The sequence below is a fragment of the Somniosus microcephalus genome, chromosome 1 (genome assembly GCF_052327205.1).
Source record: "Somniosus microcephalus isolate GS21.2 chromosome 1, FLI_Smic_1.0, whole genome shotgun sequence".
Taxonomy (NCBI): domain Eukaryota; kingdom Metazoa; phylum Chordata; class Chondrichthyes; order Squaliformes; family Somniosidae; genus Somniosus; species Somniosus microcephalus.
In genome coordinates this window covers 225,562,547-225,580,784 of record NC_140987.1, presented here as the reverse complement: position 1 = coordinate 225,580,784, position 18,238 = coordinate 225,562,547, and the positions used below count along the sequence as shown (strand labels likewise).

Below are 18,238 nucleotides of genomic sequence, written 5' to 3'. Positions count from 1 at the left end.
CACACCGTTCCCAAACCATGCCAGCTGATTGTGTCGGGTTCAGCTAGTGCCTGCCTTCTTGACAGCTGCAGCTCCAGCATAAAAACAGAGCTCCAACATGGCTGACTTACAGATGGCAGAACTTTGTTTTTTCAGGTGTTGGAACACTTTTTGCAGGTCTATTGATCTTGTAAGTGGTGAAGCTGAGATCCATCTCCACTGTGACCTCCTGAAAAAACCCTCTCCCCACATTGACTGAGCACGTATAACTTCTAGTCCTCAACTGAGGTATATACCAGCAGCATGGGAACCATTTATACCCTCTCATCCTGGTCCTCAGAATTGGAGGGAGAACAGCCGCAGCAGAACCAGGCACAACAGCAGCAGCAACAACAGGAGCGCCAACCTCCTCCTCACCCACCTGATGTTGGACAGGGCACAGGGCATCAGCGCAGGGCTGCACCTCGCTGCAGGAGATACCCCTAACACAGGGTTTACAGGCCGAGGATGGGCTTCCTCAACATGACTGAGCAGCAGTGCCAAAGGAGGCTGAGACTTTCGCGAGAGGTGGTCGCTGACATCTGCGCAATGCCGCACCAACACCTGGAGCCCAGAGGAGTCGGTGGACACTCCTTACCAATGGCTATCAAAGTCACCACCGCCTTCAATTTTTTTGCTTAAGGGTACTTCCAGGGATCATCATCAGCGGCATCTCCCAGTCGGCCGCACACACTTGCTTCACGCAGGTTACCGATGGCCTCTTTGCAAAGGCGCACAATTACATCCACTTCTCCATGGATGAAGCAAGTGTAACCGCGTGTGCGGTTGGCTTTGCAAAGATGGCAGGCTTGCCAAGGGTGCAGGGCATCGTAGACTGCACACATGTGGCCATTAGGGCACCTCATCACAACCCAGCTGTATTTGTCAACCGCAAGGGCATCCACTCCCTTAACGTCCAGCCGGTGTGTAACCACAGGAAGAACATTATGCATGTTTGCGCAAAGTACCCTGGCAGTTGCCATGACTCGTTCACCCTGCGGCAGTCTACTGTGCCTCAGCTCTTCAATCCGCTAACCCAACTTTCCGGATGGCTACTTGGAGACAAGGGCTATCCCCTGAAGATGTGGCTAATGACACCATTGAGGAGGCCATCAAATTAAGCTGAGGAGCGCTACAATGCCAGCCACATTTCCACCAGAACCACCATCGAGCAAACCATCGGTGGGGCTCTGACCGAGGGCTCTGCAGTGCATTGGAGTGTGAGCGCTTGGAGATGTGCCAAACTTCCTTGTTGCCTGCCACCAACATGGGTCAGCTGCACTTCAGTGCTAGCAAGTCACTGGACAGCACATTACTGCACATCAGGGGGGCCATGAGTACCCGTATCTGCACTGGCAGTCCTCCTCAAAAGGATGTCAATGAAGCTCTGATCTCTCTGCTCAATAGCTGCCCATCGCTCCTCCAGAGATGTCATGCTATTCTGAACAATCACCATGTATTCCTGATTCTAGCGACTTATTTCCTCCATGACCATAGCCATCCTGTCCACTGAAGTAGCCATCCTTTCCATGGAGGTTGCCATCCTATCCATGGTGGTGCGTTCATGCGCCATTGCCTCCACAAAGGCAGTGCTCATGCTAAACTCACAGTTATCCTGGATGCAAAACCTGTCAGAGACTCCTGCACTTGTTCCTGAGGTTGCAGCTTCCTCTGAGGAGTCTTCCAGCTCTGCCTCCTGGACAGTGGAGAGGGGGGCTCTCGATGGTCCTGTGGGGGAGTAAAGGCATGAGTTAGACATGTGATATTAACGTCGCATGCACATCGAATTGTGCAGATGATCAGAACTCAATCTGTATGAACATCAAATGCCATATCAGTCACTCATGCAATGTAAATGAGAGGGATGCAAATCTATTCTGTCACCAGCTTGCTCTACTGCACCAGTCTGACATCCTCCACTTCCAGCTCCTCAGCACCTCCTATGATCTCCAGAGCAGCCTCCTCAGCAGTGGTCATATGGGCGATGGAAAGTGGCCCTCCTCCTGTCCTGGCCCTTTCCCTCTTATTGTGGGCTCTCTTTTCCTGCAATGAGGAACACAAGTGGAGTTTGAGTGAGAATGATGGAGTGAGTGTAGAGAATCCACAGCATAGATGCTTAGAGGGAGACAAAGATAGAGTGAGATGCCAATACCAAGGGCCCTCCCTGTGCATTGTTAGTCATTGGTATTGCATACCAGTGATAGTCAGTGTGAGTGGTGCATAGTAGAATAGTGAAGTGATTCTGTACATAGAGAGAGAGGGATTGTTAAGGGTGCAAGGGATGTAAGGGTAAAGTGGAATGTGCAGGAGTAGGTTGACAATGCATTGTGCTGGTGATGAGAAGAGATGGAGAGCAGATTGAAGGTAAGTGTAATGTTATACTCCCTTTTCCTGAGCGTACCAGGTCATTAAACCTTTATCTGCACTGGACCCAGAAGCGAGCACACAAAGATCTGGAGCTCACCTCCTTAGTGATTTGCAGCCAGGCTGCTTTGCTGAGGAGGCTTCCTCCATCCAGATGAGGGGTAGTGTACCTCCTGGTGCCCTCTCACTCCATCCACAAGAGCATGGAGGGAGTCATCAAAGCGGGGAGAGGCCTTAGCGCTTGCAGCAGTCATGGGTACAATTTCCAAACGAGAACCAGCAGAAAAGGATGAAAATGAAACAATGCTTCATGGGACCCTTAAATACAGCTGGCCGACAGACGTCAGCAGAGGCGAGCGGCAGACCCAAACTCACTTACTGGGTCGGGTAGCGTGCACGGACTCATTAAGTAGGCCACTTAAGTTAAAATCACAATTTCTGGGCGGCTGAAAGCAGAGGCGGGAGCGGAACCTGCTGAACATCAGACCCGCACCCAACCCGCCTCCATTGATAAAATCGTGGCCAAGGTCAGTAGATTTGCAAAATCTTATCCCAAACCTCCAACAACAAAGTTGTTGCATTTGAATGCCAGCCATGTTAGAGGAACGCTTTTAAAGTTCTGCACCAATAATGACTGCAGATCATGTCCTTCACCAACTTATCTCTTTGCAGGAGGACTGTTTTTGACACAATGGGCAACAGGAGCCAGAGGCACGAAAATGGGAAACCGCAATTAAAATTGGATTATCAAGGCAGTTTACAGACTTTTAACTGCCTTAACTACCTGTCCCACCGGTTCCAGTCGGGTCAGTTTGGGAGCAGCTGAACAGACACTCACGAAGATTGCGTGAGGGCGGGATGGAAGCGGGTTGGGTGTCTGAAGCCATTTTTTCCGATTTTAGCAGCTGACCCGCCTCCAAACCCGCCTCCTCAGGGCTGTAAAAGTCGAGCCCTTAAAGTACCGTGGTGTTTTGCACGAAGTTCATTCATCTAGATTTAGTTTGAAGCTTGTTCAACGACTGTGCTCTGCATCAGGTCTTCTGTTTTGACTTTTACTGGCAGGCTTCCCAACTGGTATTAAGACATACCCTGTGGTTACGTAGTTGCTTATGTGTTGGCTGTTGCTGAATTACCAGTGTGACCGAGAGAAGAATTCAGACTTTTCCAGCACAGCAATCATGGCATCGGCGGGCACGTATCCAAGCTTTCTGTTCCTTCTGATGATTTGGACCGGGTCCTCTCTTAGCAGCAACGTGCTTGTCTGGCCCATGGAAACCAGCCACTGGCTGAATGTGAAAAATATCATCGAGGAACTGATTAAACAGGGCCATAATGTGACTACTGTGCTGTTCACAGCTTCAATCTTCGGGCTACGTGATCAGCCAGTAAACATGAAGACTGAAATCGTAGCGGTTCCATTTGGACAAGACAAAATAGAGGCACTGATTGATGATATTCTAAAATTATGGATGTATGAGAAGCCCTATCTGTCTTCATGGAAGTTCTATGAAAGAATTAAAGTCATTATGGCTAACGTCACCACTGTTAACAGGCAAAGCTGTGATGCTGTATTGAGGAATAAAGAGCTAATGGAAAAACTGAGACAATCGAAGTACGATGTCATCCTTGCTGACCCAGTAACTGTTGGAGGAGAACTGCTGGCTTTAAAGCTTAAGATTCCCTTTGTCTATACCCTAAGATTCTCCCCAGCTTTCGCAATGGAGAGACACTGTGGTCAAATGCCAGCCCCTCCTTCATATGTACCTGCTACCTTGTCAGAACTCACCAGCTCAATGACCTTCACGCAACGAATAGAAAATCTACTCTCTTACATCATTCAGGATCATCTCTTCTCCACACTTTGGGGACAATGGGATTCATACTACAGTGAGATTTTAGGTAAGATTTCCAGCTCTTTAATTGTGTATCAATTTAATATGAGTGTGTGTTTAAGAATTTTAATTTACCACATAAAATATACAAGAGAAATAAAAAGAGACTTATTCTGTGATGTGATAGACTAATATATTAATGTCCATATTTAATAGCAAATGGAGAAGCAGGAAGGTGGCTTGTGTAAATGTTATTTGAAATGTATGCACTTGGTTTGTTGCAGTACCTGAGACCAATGTAAACTACGCAGATTGTGCTCTCCATTGGGTTTAACACTAAAATAGCACCAGGAATGCACTTCCTAGTGACCCAGTGTGACCCTGCCTAATTTTCCAGATTTCAACCCATTACATGATAGTGGGTAGGCTCCAGATATTATTTTCACCATCTACTGAGAGTATTTAAGTGGCAACATCAGAGGAAGTTCCAGGATATCACTAAAAAATGGTTTTAAAACAGGAAGTCAATCTAGTTCTTCATTTCTTTTTTGAACCAAATTTTTCTCCCCTCCTCCCCTCTGTCTTCCTCTCAGCTATTTGAGGAGAAGTTTTAATCAAATCTTGAAAATCCAAGCTCCATGACTAAGGCCCATAGTACAAGGTTGAAAAGAGTGCAACAGATGACACAATTAGAAGTCTGGGTTTTAAAAGCCTGAAAAGAAGAAAGGAATAAATGACTGGGAACCGTTGTCCCACAGTATTTTCCCACAATATTTTCCTACGGAATAACTCAGTGGTCAAGTAGGATGACCAAAAGCCCAGGCCGTGTCCGTGTGTAATTGAGACACGGACTGCAGGAGTTGGTTATAACAGGTCTTTACTGAGTGGAGACAAACTGGAACTAACTATGCAAAGTTACTTCACAGGCTTATATACAGGGGTGGTCACTACTGGTACTGCAGTATATAGGGGCTGCAGAATATACAGGTAGACTACCCTTTATCCGGACTTCCGAAAACCGAAACCCTCTAAAAACCGAAGGTTTTTTCGTTCAGCGTAAGTCGTGCGTACGACTTACGCTGAACGAAAAAACCTTCGGTTTTTAGAGGGTTCCGGTTGCGGAAGTTCGGATAAAGGGTAAGTCGTGCGCACGACCCCCCGCCGACCCCCCCGCCAGCCCCGACAACCGCCGACCCCGCCAGCCCCGACAACCGCCGACCCCGTCAGCCCCGACAACCGCCGACCCCGCCAGCCCCGACAACCGCCGACCCCCCCGCGGACCCCGCCGACCCCGACAACCGCCGACCCCGCCAGCCCCGACAACCGCCAACCCCCCCGCGGACCCCGCCAGCCCCGACAACCGCCGACCCCCCCCGCGTACCCCACCGGCCCCGACCCCCGCCGACCCCGACTGACTTACGCTGAGCGTCAGCGTAAGTCGTGCGCACGACCCCCCGCCGACCCCCCCCGCGGACCCCCGCCGACCCACCTTCCGAAATCCGAAATTCTCCTTTATCCGAAACTCGGCTGGTCCCGAGGTTTTCGGATAAAGGATAGTCTACCTGTAGTTCCTTCTGCAAAGTACATACACTACAATTCCTCCCCTTTTAGCTAAACAGTACATAACATTCGATTAATAATTAAATAACATATTTACAATTACAGTTGTCATATACATTAGCTGAAGTTAAGCAATTATAAGTTCAGTCTTTGAGGAGGCTTCCTGATTCTGTCTGGATAACGCCTCTTTGGGGTATCAGGTTCTTCTGGCAGAGTTGATTCGGAATCAACGTCGTTGTTGGGTTCGTCTGCTTCAAATATTCCCGATTCTGAGGTAGATGCAATTGGTACTTCGGTTTCATCACCAGGTGTATCGGATCGTGGTGTGGAATTGACGTTTTCCAGTGACTCTAGAATCTGGTCAGCATGGCGTCTTACAATGCTCTCTCCAACGTCCATGGTATACATTAGAGGTCCTTGCCGTGTACAGATCGTTCCTGGCTGCCATTTCTCTGTGCGGTAGTCCCGGGCCAAAACTGGTTGACCTATCTTAAAACTCCTGGTCGGCCTTTCATTCATATTCTGAAACTGCCTGTTCTCCACATCTCTTCTGATGTTTGGCTTAACCAAATCCAAGCGGCATCGTAGTCTTCGATTGAAGAACATCATGGCTGGAGTTTGGTTGGTAACCGCATGTGTCGCATTCCGGTAGGCAAACAAGAAGTTATCCACCTTGCCTTGATAGCCTTCTTGAATGTTTGAACGAACCTCTCAGGTGGCTGGATGATATGGGGCGGATGTGTAATGCTTAACACCATTGTTCTTTAAGAACCTCCGGAACTCTTCAGACACAAACTGTGGTCCATTGTCGGAGCAAATCTGTTCAGGCAGCCCATTTCTGGCGAATATGGATCGTAAGACTGTGATAGTTTTTTCTGTGGTGGTTGAGGACATTTTTATTACCTCTGGCCACTTTGAATGTGCATCCACCGCAATTAAAAACATCGAGTCCATAAATGGACCAGCAAAATCAATGTGCACCCTTTGCCATGGAGATGAGGGCCACTCCCATGGATGTAGAGGGGGTTGTGGTGGGGCATTTTGGACCTTCTGGCATCCTGTACAGCTCTTGGTCATCTCTTCGATTTCTCTATCGATTCCCGGCCACCACACAAACGCTCTGGCTAAGTTCTTCATTTTTACCCCTCCCAGATGACCCTCATGAAGCTCATTGAGCACTCTATCCTTCAATTTGGGTGGAATTACTACTCTGGATCCACACATCAAGGTTCCTCTGCACACTGACAGCTGTTCTCTTCTCGGCGATTATGCTGGCAACAGTGGTTCGCCATGTGCTGGCCATCCATTCACCGTTAAATCATAGACCCAGGAGAGTGTCGGGTCATTTCGTGTTTCCTTTTCTATGTTTGCATTCGTCACAGGTAGACATTCGACTATGGTCGAGTGGAATATCTCCACTGGATCCACTGCAGGTGCTTCTTCCACCGTCGCGGCAATGGTAGGCGCGACAATCCATCAGCATTCCCATGCTGTTTAGTTCCTTTGTACTCGATGTCATATTGGTGTGCCCCTAGGAAAAGGGACCACCTCTGTAGCCGTTGTGCTGTCATTATCGGGACGCCCTTCTGAGGGTTGAAAATGGAGACAAGAGGTTGATGATCAGTTAGTAGAGTAAATTTCTGACCGTGCAGGTAGTGATTGAACTTCTTCACCCCTCACACCAGGCTGAGGGCCTCTCTGTCAATCTGGGCGTAGTTACGCTCGGCTGAAGTTAACGAGCATGATGCAAAAGCTATCGGCCTCTCTGAACCATCAAGGAATTTATGTGACAGTACCGCTCCAATGCCGTAGGGAGACGCATCACATGCCAGTCTTATCGGTAGTGATGGGTTGTAGTGAGCCAATACTTCTCTTGAAGTGATTAGGTCTTTACTCTTCTGAAAGGCCCGCTTACATTCATCGCTCCATTTCCATGCTACTCCAGTTTGTAGTAGGGCGTTCAGTGGGTGCAGAATTGTGGACAAATTTGGCAAAAACTTATAGTAGTAATTCACCAATCCGAGGAATGACCTCAGTTGCGACACATTTTCAGGCGCTGGAGCCTTAACTACCGCTTCAATTTTGTCAGGGGACTTATGCAACCCCTCTTCATCAATCACGTGGCCACAATACGATGGCCTAGAAATTCAGTGCCCTTAGCGCCGATTTTGCGGCGCTAGAGGGCCTAGCGCTGCAATTGGCACCGGCGCCTAAATTGCCTGGGGCCCTTCCGCCGCGCTAGACCGGTAGCGCTGCGCCGGCACCGATGACGTCATCGGTGTGCGCAGCATCCCGGTTGCCATGCCGACGGGCCCCAGCGCCGAAATTCAGTTGCGGCCGCCTCGCCCGTGGCAGCCGCAACTAAGACTCTGGCAACAGAGTCCAACATGTTTTTGCGCCGGCGCATTAAAGGCCCCGCGGCGGCCGGCCGCTTTCCCGCCGGCCGCCTGGCCGCAGCTCCCTCCCCGGACATCCCCCCCCCCCCCCGGAACAGAAGCAAGCCCGGCACTTGTCCGAGGTGCCGGGCTCATTTTTAAAAAGATTTTCGCGGGCCGCGGCCGGGTGCAGGCAGCTCCTCCTTAAGGGAAGGAGGAGGCCTGCACTTCCCGAACCTGCCGCACCGCAGCGGGCGCCGCAGCGCCGGAATAGCGCCAAAATTCAGCGCGTTGCGCCAGTTTTCAGGCGCAAACAGCTCTCAGCAGCGCCGGCAGCCGTTTGGGCGCAGAACTATTGAATTTTGGGCCCGACCAGCGCGACTTAGCTCCGGCACTAACTTCCGGCGCTAAAGCCCTGGCTGCGCCAAAACTCAATTTCTAGGCCGATATCTGTTTCTTAAAAAACTCGCACTTGGGGCGATTGGCTCGTAGCCCATGTTCTCTTAGTCTAGTGAGCACCTGCTCTAGGTTGGCAAGGTGTTCACTGTCATCTTCACCTGTCACTAGGATGTCGTCCAAGTAACACTGAGTCCCCGGAATCCCTTGCAGGACTTGTTCCATTGCTCTTTGCCATATCGCCGGAGCTGATGCTACTCCGAATACCAGTCGATTATACTGGTAAAGACCTTTGTGAGTGTTTATCGTGAGATACTTCCTAGAGGATTCTTCAACCCCCATCTGCAAATATGCTTGTGCTAGGTCAATTTTTGTAAAACGCTTCCCCCCAGATAGTGAGGCGAAAATATCTTCTATCCTCGGAAGTGGATATTGTACTGTGTGAAGGACTGGGTTCACCGTCACCTTGGAGTCCCCACAGATGCGAACCTTCCTTGGCTCCTCAGACTTATTGTTTAACGTTTTCTTCATGACAAGAACGATGGGTGTCGCCCACTCGCTCCAGTCTACCTTAGATAACACGCCTGCATTCTCCAGATTCTCCAGCTCTGCCTCGATGGCTGGACGAATTGCATATGGTACCGGTCTTGCTTTGAAAAACTTGGGAATTGCATTCTCTTCTATTTTTATCGAGGCGGTTACGCCTTTAAGAGTTCCCAGTTCTTGTTGAAATACCTCTTTGGCGTTAGCTAAGATTTTTGACAATCGTCCAGGTGTGACGTCGTCATCCTTTTTACCAGCCACTGTCAGTGCCTGAATGGAGCGCCAGTCTAAACTTATCTTTCTGATCCATTCACGTCCCAATAATGGTGGTCCACCATCTTGCAGTATGTACAGATACAATTTCTGTATTTCCTTGCCGTTGTATTCGACAGGCACCCTTATTTTCCCTCTGGGGTATACTTTTTGCCCCGTATACATCTTCAAGATAATGGATGTCTCTCTCAAGGGTATGTGTGAGAATAGCCGCTCGTAGTCTCGTCGATTCATGACGGTTAGAGCTGATCCTGTATCCAATTCAATTTTGACTTGGGACCCTGCTATCGTGAGGGTGACCCAAATGGCTCGGTGATCCTCTTTTGCGATTACGTTGTGAAGTTTGAGACAGCTTAGTTTCTTGTTCCCGGATTCACTATCGCTCATCTGGTCTTTGGAACTACTGTCCGTCATCTTTTGTACTTTCCTGTACTGTTCCTTAGTAGCCTTTTTGTTGTCGTTAGTCTTCTTCCCAGACCTGCAAACTCGTGCAATGTGTCCCATCTTTCCGCATTGCCTGCATATTTTGTCCTTGGACCAGCAGTCCTTCTGGTCATGGGTTGTTCTGCCGCAGCGATAACATTTTTCAAATCCCTGTGTCATTTCATGGGTGCCGTATTCCTGTGGCTTTTGCTGTATTTCTGCAGCTCCCCTTGCTGCTGCTTCGTACGATACTGCCAAGCTGAAAGCCTTATCCAGCGTCAGCTCTTTCTCTGAGAGTAACCTCTTCTGGGTTCCTTCACTCAGGAGTCCACAGACAAATTTGTCCCATAGAGTATCTGTCAGTCCTGCTCCGAACTGGCAGTGCTTTTATAGCTTGCGTAGTTCCGTAAGGTAATCAGCATTGCTCTCATCTTTATGCTGATTTCTCCTGTGGAATTTAAATCTTTCTGCTATCAGCAGCGGTGTAGGATTTAGGTGTTCTTGTAGGATATCAACAATTTCGTTAAAACTCTTCGCCATCGGTTTGGCTGGAGTAATCAGGTTCCGCAATAGGCCGTACGTTCTTGCGCCCATTAAGTTTAGTAGTACCGATGCCTTTTTCTCATCGGCTACTTCGTTTGCCTCGCAATATAGTTCGACTCTTTCCACATACGTGGTCCAGTCTTCTATTGCATTATCGAAGGCAGTGATATTGCCAGTCTTCGGCATCTTGGAAATCTAAGATGGCGCCTCCCACGCTTTGCCTTCTTCCCCGATTTAACAAAATGGTGCCTCCCGCGCTTTCCGTCTTCTCTGCTGCTGCTAGCGCTGTTGCTGGCGTTTTATGCCTTGATGGTGACGCCCTATGGTCTTCGCGCACTTCCCCCCGCGCTGCTGCTAACACCACTCTCCGCGGTTCCCGTGGCAAACTGCAGCTCCTCGCGGCTTTCTGCGCTTCTAATTTCTTTTATTTCCCCGTCGTCGGAGCAACCCTACGGGAGACTTTCCTCCCTCTTCTCGGGTCTGTACGCTGCCCGGCTTCGTAGCACCGGCCGCGCCCTGTGTGCTCCACCCTCTCTCTCTCCCTCCTCTTCCCGACAACGCTGCTCGGCCCCGTTGAAAAGCCACCCGATCGAGCTCTAACCTGCCGCAGCCCAGGAAGGATCAGTGTACTACCTGCCACCAGCCTGATTAGCTGGAACACCATCGACAGGATAACCAAGCCCCGCTCTCGACAGCCTCTCCTGCAAATCTTCAACTCCGATGAATCAGAGGCGGTTGCCCACGGTCGACGCCCGTTTCTTCTGTTTGTTTTTTTCTTTTCTTTCTTCCTTCTGGCCTCGATGTCTGACAACTTCGCTTCAGGGATGGATCCCCATGAGGTGGTGCAGACTGTAGGTAAGTTCGGATCTGCTCGTCACCAGTATTATGTCCGTGTGTAATTGAGACACGGACTGCAGGAGTTGGTTATAACAGGTCTTTACTGAGTGGAGACAAACTGGAACTAACTATGCAAAGTTACTGCACAGGCTTATATACAGGGGTGGTCACTACTGGTACTGCAGTATACAGGGGCTGCAGAATATACAGGTAGTTCCTTCTGCAAAGTACATACACTACAGGTTGACCACTGCTCAGGGTCAACCAGAGGTCGGCCTCAGCTCTTGTGCGTCAGTAGGATCATTAAATTGTCTGTTTCCATCCCTTTCAGACTCAACGATCTTCAGTTACAAAATGCTTCAGGCCAGGTCCTAACGTAGCCTGCACCTAATCTATGACTTTGTGTTTGCATTGTGTGCAATGTGAATGTTTGTCCCATAATGTTTTATATCTTGATAAAATGCTCCAGAAAGTAAGGTCCCTGATTTGTTCTGACCTGTGCTGATGGGAGCAGCTTTCTGCTGTGTAGAGGTGTAATTCGAGGAGTCAGTGTAGATCTATGACTCTGGGCAATCAGGTTGCTTGCTTCAAATAATGAATAATAAAATCCTGGATCCAATCCCAGTATTTCTTATTCTAGTCTGGGATTTTGAATTTGCTGCCACTTTATTATGTGGAAGTGAATTTTATTCCCCAAAGGCTAAATGTCCTGTAGGTAAATGGTTCTGATTCATTCTGATCCACACTGATAGGAGCAGCTTTTTGGTGTCTGTGTAAAGGTGGGATTTGAGGAGTCAGTGTAGAGCTACGACTCTGAGCCATTCCCGATGGACATCCTGCAGCTCAGGCATCTGTTTTCAGTGATTCTCTTTCTCCAGAGGGCGACTAGTGAGAATGTGCTGATCTGGCCTGCAGAAGGCAGTCACTGGATTAATTTAAACTCCGCAATTGAGGAGCTGATCAAGAGGGGTCACAACGTTGCCGTGGCTGTACATACAGCTACACTTTACATAAACTATTCTGAGCCCTCACCCATGATATTCTGGTCAATGGTGATCCCCAGGATGCTGATGGTGGGGGATTTGGCGATGGTAATGTCTTGAATGTCAAGGGGCAGTGGTTAGAGTCTCGCTTGTTGGGGATAGTCATTGCCTGGCACCTATGTGGCGCAAATGTTATCTGCCAATTATCAGCCCAAGCCTGAATGTCATCCAGGTTTTGTTGCATGCGGGCATGGACTACTTCATTGTCTGAGGAGTTGTGAATGGCACTGAACACTGAGCAGTCATCAGCGAACATCCCCATTTTTGACCTTATGATGGAGGGAAAGTCATTGATGAAGCAGCTGAAGATGGTTGCGCGTGGGACACTGCCCTGAGGAACTCCTGCAGCGATGTCCTAGAGCTGCGATGATTGACCACCAACCACCAGAACCATCTTCTTTTGTGCTAGGTACGACTCCAACCAGTGGAGAGTTTTCCCCCCGATTCCCATTGACTTCAGTTTTACTAGGGCTCCTTGATGCCACACTCGGTCAAATGCTACCTTGATGTCAGGTTCTCGAGCTGCGTGTTTCCCATTGGCATCCAGGTAAATTTGAAAGGTAGGGTTAAAAAGGCACTTAAGGGTCTCACAAGTACCTCTTAATGATTTGAATTAGGTCGCCCGCTGCTGCTGTTCGGGTTGCTGCCGCGCTGTCAGATGCGCCCGAGGGAAAGGTGTGTGGGGGTGGGATGATGATGGGTTCACGACCTGCTCCGACTTATTTCAAATTTCCCACCCATACCACCTCCGATCGCACCTGCACAGACCCCAGAAAATTCTGGCCCATATATTCCTTCTTTAAGTATGAAAATATATTACACAAATTTAATAATTCGTTAGAAAAAGGTGTAGTGCCAGAGGACTGGCGGATAGCTAACATTCTACCTATATTTAAGAATAGAGATAGAACATGTCCAGGGAACTATACACCAATCAGCGTAACATCAGTTGTAGGAAAATAATGGAATCCCTACTAAAGGCAAAAATAGAAAAATATCTAGAAACCTAAAATATAATAATGGCCCAGAAATTCAGGTCGGGGGCTTCCCGCGGGTGTAAGCCCCCGACCTGCACTTACCTTGCACGCCGGCCGTTGAGCTGTGGGCCCCCGTGGAATTCCAATCCTGGGCCTGCTCCAACTGCCGGCGCGCAGTGCTTGCGTATCCCAGGGGCGCAGTTAGTTCGATGCGTTCCCTGGGATCACGTGGGCCATGGAGAGCCAATCGGAGCAGGGAATGCTTCATTCATAAGTTTGACAGGAAAGGCTGTCAAAACTTATAAATACTACGGGCCCCAAAACATCACTAAATCTTCAAATACATTTTTTTTAAATCACATTTTTTAAATAAACTACAAATTACATGAAATAACTATTTTAAACAATAATTTAAATTTTTGAAAAAAATAATTTTATTTTCTAACAGGGCTAAAAATAAACTTACCTTTCTTTAAAGTATTTAAAAATAATAAACCTGTGGAAAAAATGTTTTAATTTTAATTAATTCACCACTTACCTTGTAAAAAGCAGGCCTTGTGACTGCTTTTTTATATGTGTAACTTCTGGAGACTTACCCTCCGGGAAAACCTGCAAAAAAAACGTAAGTTTGATGCGCACGCGCAGCCTTTCCTGCGCACGCGATCGAACTCAGAACCCCTTCGTTCAGGGGAACGGAAGTGCTGGTTTCCCACGCATGCGCAGTGCATGCAGGAAACCGGCACTTCCATTGGGCTTACGGGTGAGTACCCCGTGCGTACTCACCTGTGGAGACCCGAAGTTCTGGGCCATTAATGAATAGTCAGTATGGATTTGAAAAGGGAAAGTCTTGCTTGACCAACCTCACTGAATTCTTTGAAGAAGTAACAGAGAGACTAGATAAGGGTAATGCAGTAGATGTAATTCTACAGACCTTCGATAAGGTACCACATAATAGACTTCTTTACCCAGAGAGTGGTGAGACTGTGGAACTCGCTACCACAAGGAGTGGTTGAGGTGAATAGTATAGATCCATCTAAGGGGAGGCTAGATAAGCAAATGAGGCAGAAGCAAATAGAGTGTTATGCTGATGGAGTTAGATGAGGAAGGATGGGAGGAGGCTTGAGTGGAGCACAAATGTTGGCATGGACTTCTCCAAAGCCTCTCTTCCATCATCCAGCTGGGTGGGACTGTACTCGTCTGGTTCCATTCTTATCTATTTAATCGTAGCCAAAGAATCATCTGCAATGGCTTCTCTTCCCACTCACACATCGTTACCTCTGGTGTCCCCCAAAGATCTATCCTTGGCCCCCTTCTATTTCTCATCTGCATGCTGGCCCTCGGCGACCTTATCCGAAAACACACTGTCAGTTTCCATAAGTACACTGACGACACCCAGTTCTATCTCACCACCACTTCTCTCAACTCCTTCACTGTCTCTAAGTTTTCAGACTGCTTGTCCGACATCCAGTACTGGATGAGCAGAAATTTACTCCAATATATATTGGGAAGACTGAAGCCTAAGGGCTGGATTTTGCCAGCCCTTGGAGGCGGGTTTGTAGGCGGGACTGCCGGGAAAATGGCAGAATTTGGGGGCGGGTGCTGAACCCGCCCCCCAACCCGCCTCCATGCCATCTTGCCAGGAGGCCTCCATGCCATCTTGCCAGGAGGCGAGTAGCCTACCCGCACCGAATCCCGCGAAGAGGATTAGTGCCAATTAACTGCCTGTTAACTGCCTGTTAACAGGCAGTTTTTTGGCTAATCCCTATTTTGAGCCCTGAAGTGTGGGCTTCCCGACGGCTCTGAACCTCGCTAGGGTCAGCGAGGCAGGCCGTCGGTCTGCGGGGGTCGGAGGGGCCGAGATGTCCGGTGTGCAGGTGAGTAATGGGTGCATGTGTGCAGAGGTAAGTGTGTGAGGTGTGTGTAAAGTGTTTTAATAAGTTTGACTTACCTTTACTTCTTCCTGCAGGCTTCCTCCCTTCAGGTCTCGGGAGTCCCTCAGCTCACCGGCACAGAAAGCAGAATGGCCGCTGAACTGTCAAAAGCTGCAGCATTCAGCTTTCTGGTCAGGATGGCTTTCTAATTGAGTCTTGAGTAAAGACTCAACTTAGAAGACAGATTGTCAGTGTTTGACAGCTTCACAGAGCTGTCAAACTATGACATTTCATCTGTCAAAAGCTCTTGACAGATGAAACTGCACTCGCTGACGTCACCTGTAACTGGCTTTCCCTTAATTGGCCTGCTAACCTCACTGGGCGGGCTTAACAAGGTCAATCAAGGGAAAATAGCGTGGGTTGGCCACAAGTCGATGGAGGCGGGACTATAACCCAACAAGTGGGAGTCCCGCCTCCAAAAGCTCCCCATTGACAAAATCCAGCCCATTGTCTTCAGTCCCCGTCACAAATGCTGTTCCATAGCCATCGACTCCATTCTTCTCCCTAGCATCTGTCTGAAGCTGAACCAGAGGGGGTGATTTTGCCAATGGGGGCGCGATGGAGATGGGACTCCCACTTGTCGGGTTTTAGTCCCACCTCCATCGACTTGTGGCCAACCCGCACTATTTTCCCTTGATTGACCTTGTTAAGCCCGCCCAGCGGGCTTAGCAGGCCAATTAAGGGGAAGCCGGTTACAGAGAACGTCAGCATTTAAGAAGCTGTCAAACACTGACATTCTCTGTTGTTTGGTAAGTTCTTGTGTTGAAGGCTCACCAACCTATTTTGTGAGCAGAAAGCAGATGGCTATTGCATCGGAGAATGCAACAGCCATTCTGTCATCTCTGCCATTGAGATGCCAGAGCCGCCGCATCCCCAACGATTGAAGCCTGCAGGAAGAAACAAAGGTAAGGAAACTTTTTCTATCACTTTTCACTCACCTCACATACAGTACTTACTCTGCACACTTGCACCCATCACTCACCTCCACAGCAAACTTTTGCACCCCTCCGACCCCCGCAGACCCACTGCTCGCCTCGCTGACCCTGGTGGGGTTTCCCAACGTCGGGAAGCCCCCACTTTTGTTGGAAAAATGGGGATAATCCTCTTAACTGCCTGTTAACTACCTGTTAACAGGCAGTTAAGTGGCTATAATCCCCTTCCCGCCTCCAGGAGATGGGACCCGGCATGGGTTGGGTATCCGCCTCCTGGGAAGATGGCATGGAGGCAGGTTGGGGGTGGGATGGGTACCTTCCCACCTGCCCCCAGATTCTGCCATTTTCCCAGCAGCCCCGCCTCCAAACCCACCTCCCCAGGGCTGGCAAAATCGCCCTGAGACTATTCACAACCTTGGTGTCATATTTGCTCCTTAAATGAGCTTCCGACCACATATCCGTGCCATAACTAAGACCGCCTATTTCCACCTCCGTAACATTGCCCATCTCCGCCCTTGCCTCAGCTCATCTGCTGCTGAAACCCTCATCCATGTCTTTGTTACCTCTAGACTTGACTATTCCAACTCACTCCTGGCTGGCCTCCCACGTTCTACCCTACGGAAGCTTGAGGTCATCCAAATCTCGGCTGCCTGTGTCTTAACTCGCACCAAGTACCGTTCACACATCACCCCATGCTTGCTGACCTACACTGGCTCCCAGTTAAGCAATGCCTCGATTTTAAAATTCTCATTCTTGTTTTCAAATCCAGCCATGGCCTTGCACCTCCCTATCTCTGTAATCTCCTCCAGCTCCACAACTCCCCGAGATATCTGCACTCCTCTAATTCTGGCACTTGAGCATCCCTGATTTTAATCACTAAACCATCGGTGGCCGTGCCTTCAGCTGCCAAGGCCCTAAGCTCTGCAATTCCCTCCCTAAACCTCTTCGCCACTCTACCTGTCTTTCCTTCTTTGAGACTGGGAAAATAGAGCAAAGGGTAAGACGGTTGATAAGCAGTGGCAGGCGGTTAAGAAGGCAAATGGTATGTTGGCCTTCATAGCGAGAGGATTCGAGTACAGGAGCAAGAATGTCTTGCTACAGTTGTACAGGGCCTTGGTGAGAACACACCTTGAGTATTGTGTGCAGTTTTGGTCACCTTATCTGAGGAAGGATGTTCTTGCCATGGAGAGAGTGCAGCGAAGATTCACCAGACTGATACCTGGGATGGCAGGAATGACGTATGAGGAGAGATTGGGTCGGTTAGGCTTATATTCGCTAGAGTTTAGAAGAATGAGAGGGGATCTCATTGAAACTTATAAAATTCTAACAGGACTAGACAGACTAGATGCAGGAAGGATGTTCCCGATGGTGGGGGAGTCTAGAACCAAGGGTCACAGTCTAAGGATAAGGGGTAAACAATTTAGGACTGAGATGAGGAGGAATTTCTTCACCTAGAGAGTGGTGAACCTGTGGAATTCTCTACCACACAAGGCAGTTGAGGCCAATTCATTAAATATATTTAAGGAGGAGTTAGATATATTTCTTAAGGCTAAAGGGATATGGGGAGAAAGCAGGGACAGAGTACTGAATTTGGATGATCAGCCATGATCTCATTAAATGGCGGAACAGGATCGAGGGGCCGAATGGCCTACTCCTGCTCCTATCTTCTATGTTTCTATGGCAGACATTTAAGGAGATATTTCATAATGCTCAACAAAAATATATTCCAGTGAGAAGGAAAGACTTTAAGAGAAGGGAGAACCATCCATGGCTAACTAAGGAAGTAAAGGATGGTATTAAATTGAAAACAAAGGCATACAATGTTGCTAAGATTAGTGGGAGGCCAGAGGATTGGTAAATTTTAAAAATCAGCAAAGGACGACTAAAAAAATAATAAAGAGAGAGAAGGTGGATTATTATGAGAATAAGCTAGCAAGAAATATTAAAACAGATAGTAAGAGCTTATACAGGTATATAAAAAGGAAGAGAATAGCTAAATTAAACATTGGCCCCTTAGAGGATGAGACTGGGGAATTAATAATGGGGAACAGGGAAATGGCAGAGATTTTAACAAATATTTTGTATCAGTCTTCATGTTGAAAGACACTAAAACCATCCCAATAATACATAATCAAGGGGCTATAGGGAGGGGGGAACTTAAGACAATCACTATCACTAAAGAAAAAGTACT

The 18,238-nt window shown here is 48.5% G+C and overlaps 1 protein-coding gene across 1 annotated transcript in view; it reads left to right on the top strand.

Annotated features, from left to right (window-relative positions):
* Positions 1–3,371: 3,371 nt before the first annotated feature.
* ugt2a5 (UDP glucuronosyltransferase 2 family, polypeptide A5) overlaps positions 3,372–18,238 on the top strand; it is a 138,250-nt gene continuing 123,383 nt past the window's right edge. Inside the window, exon 1 of the mRNA XM_085990899.1 lies at positions 3,372–4,281. Coding sequence (XP_085847025.1) covers positions 3,492–4,281 — 790 coding nt within the window. The 5' untranslated portion in view covers positions 3,372–3,491. The remainder of the gene's footprint in view (positions 4,282–18,238) is intronic.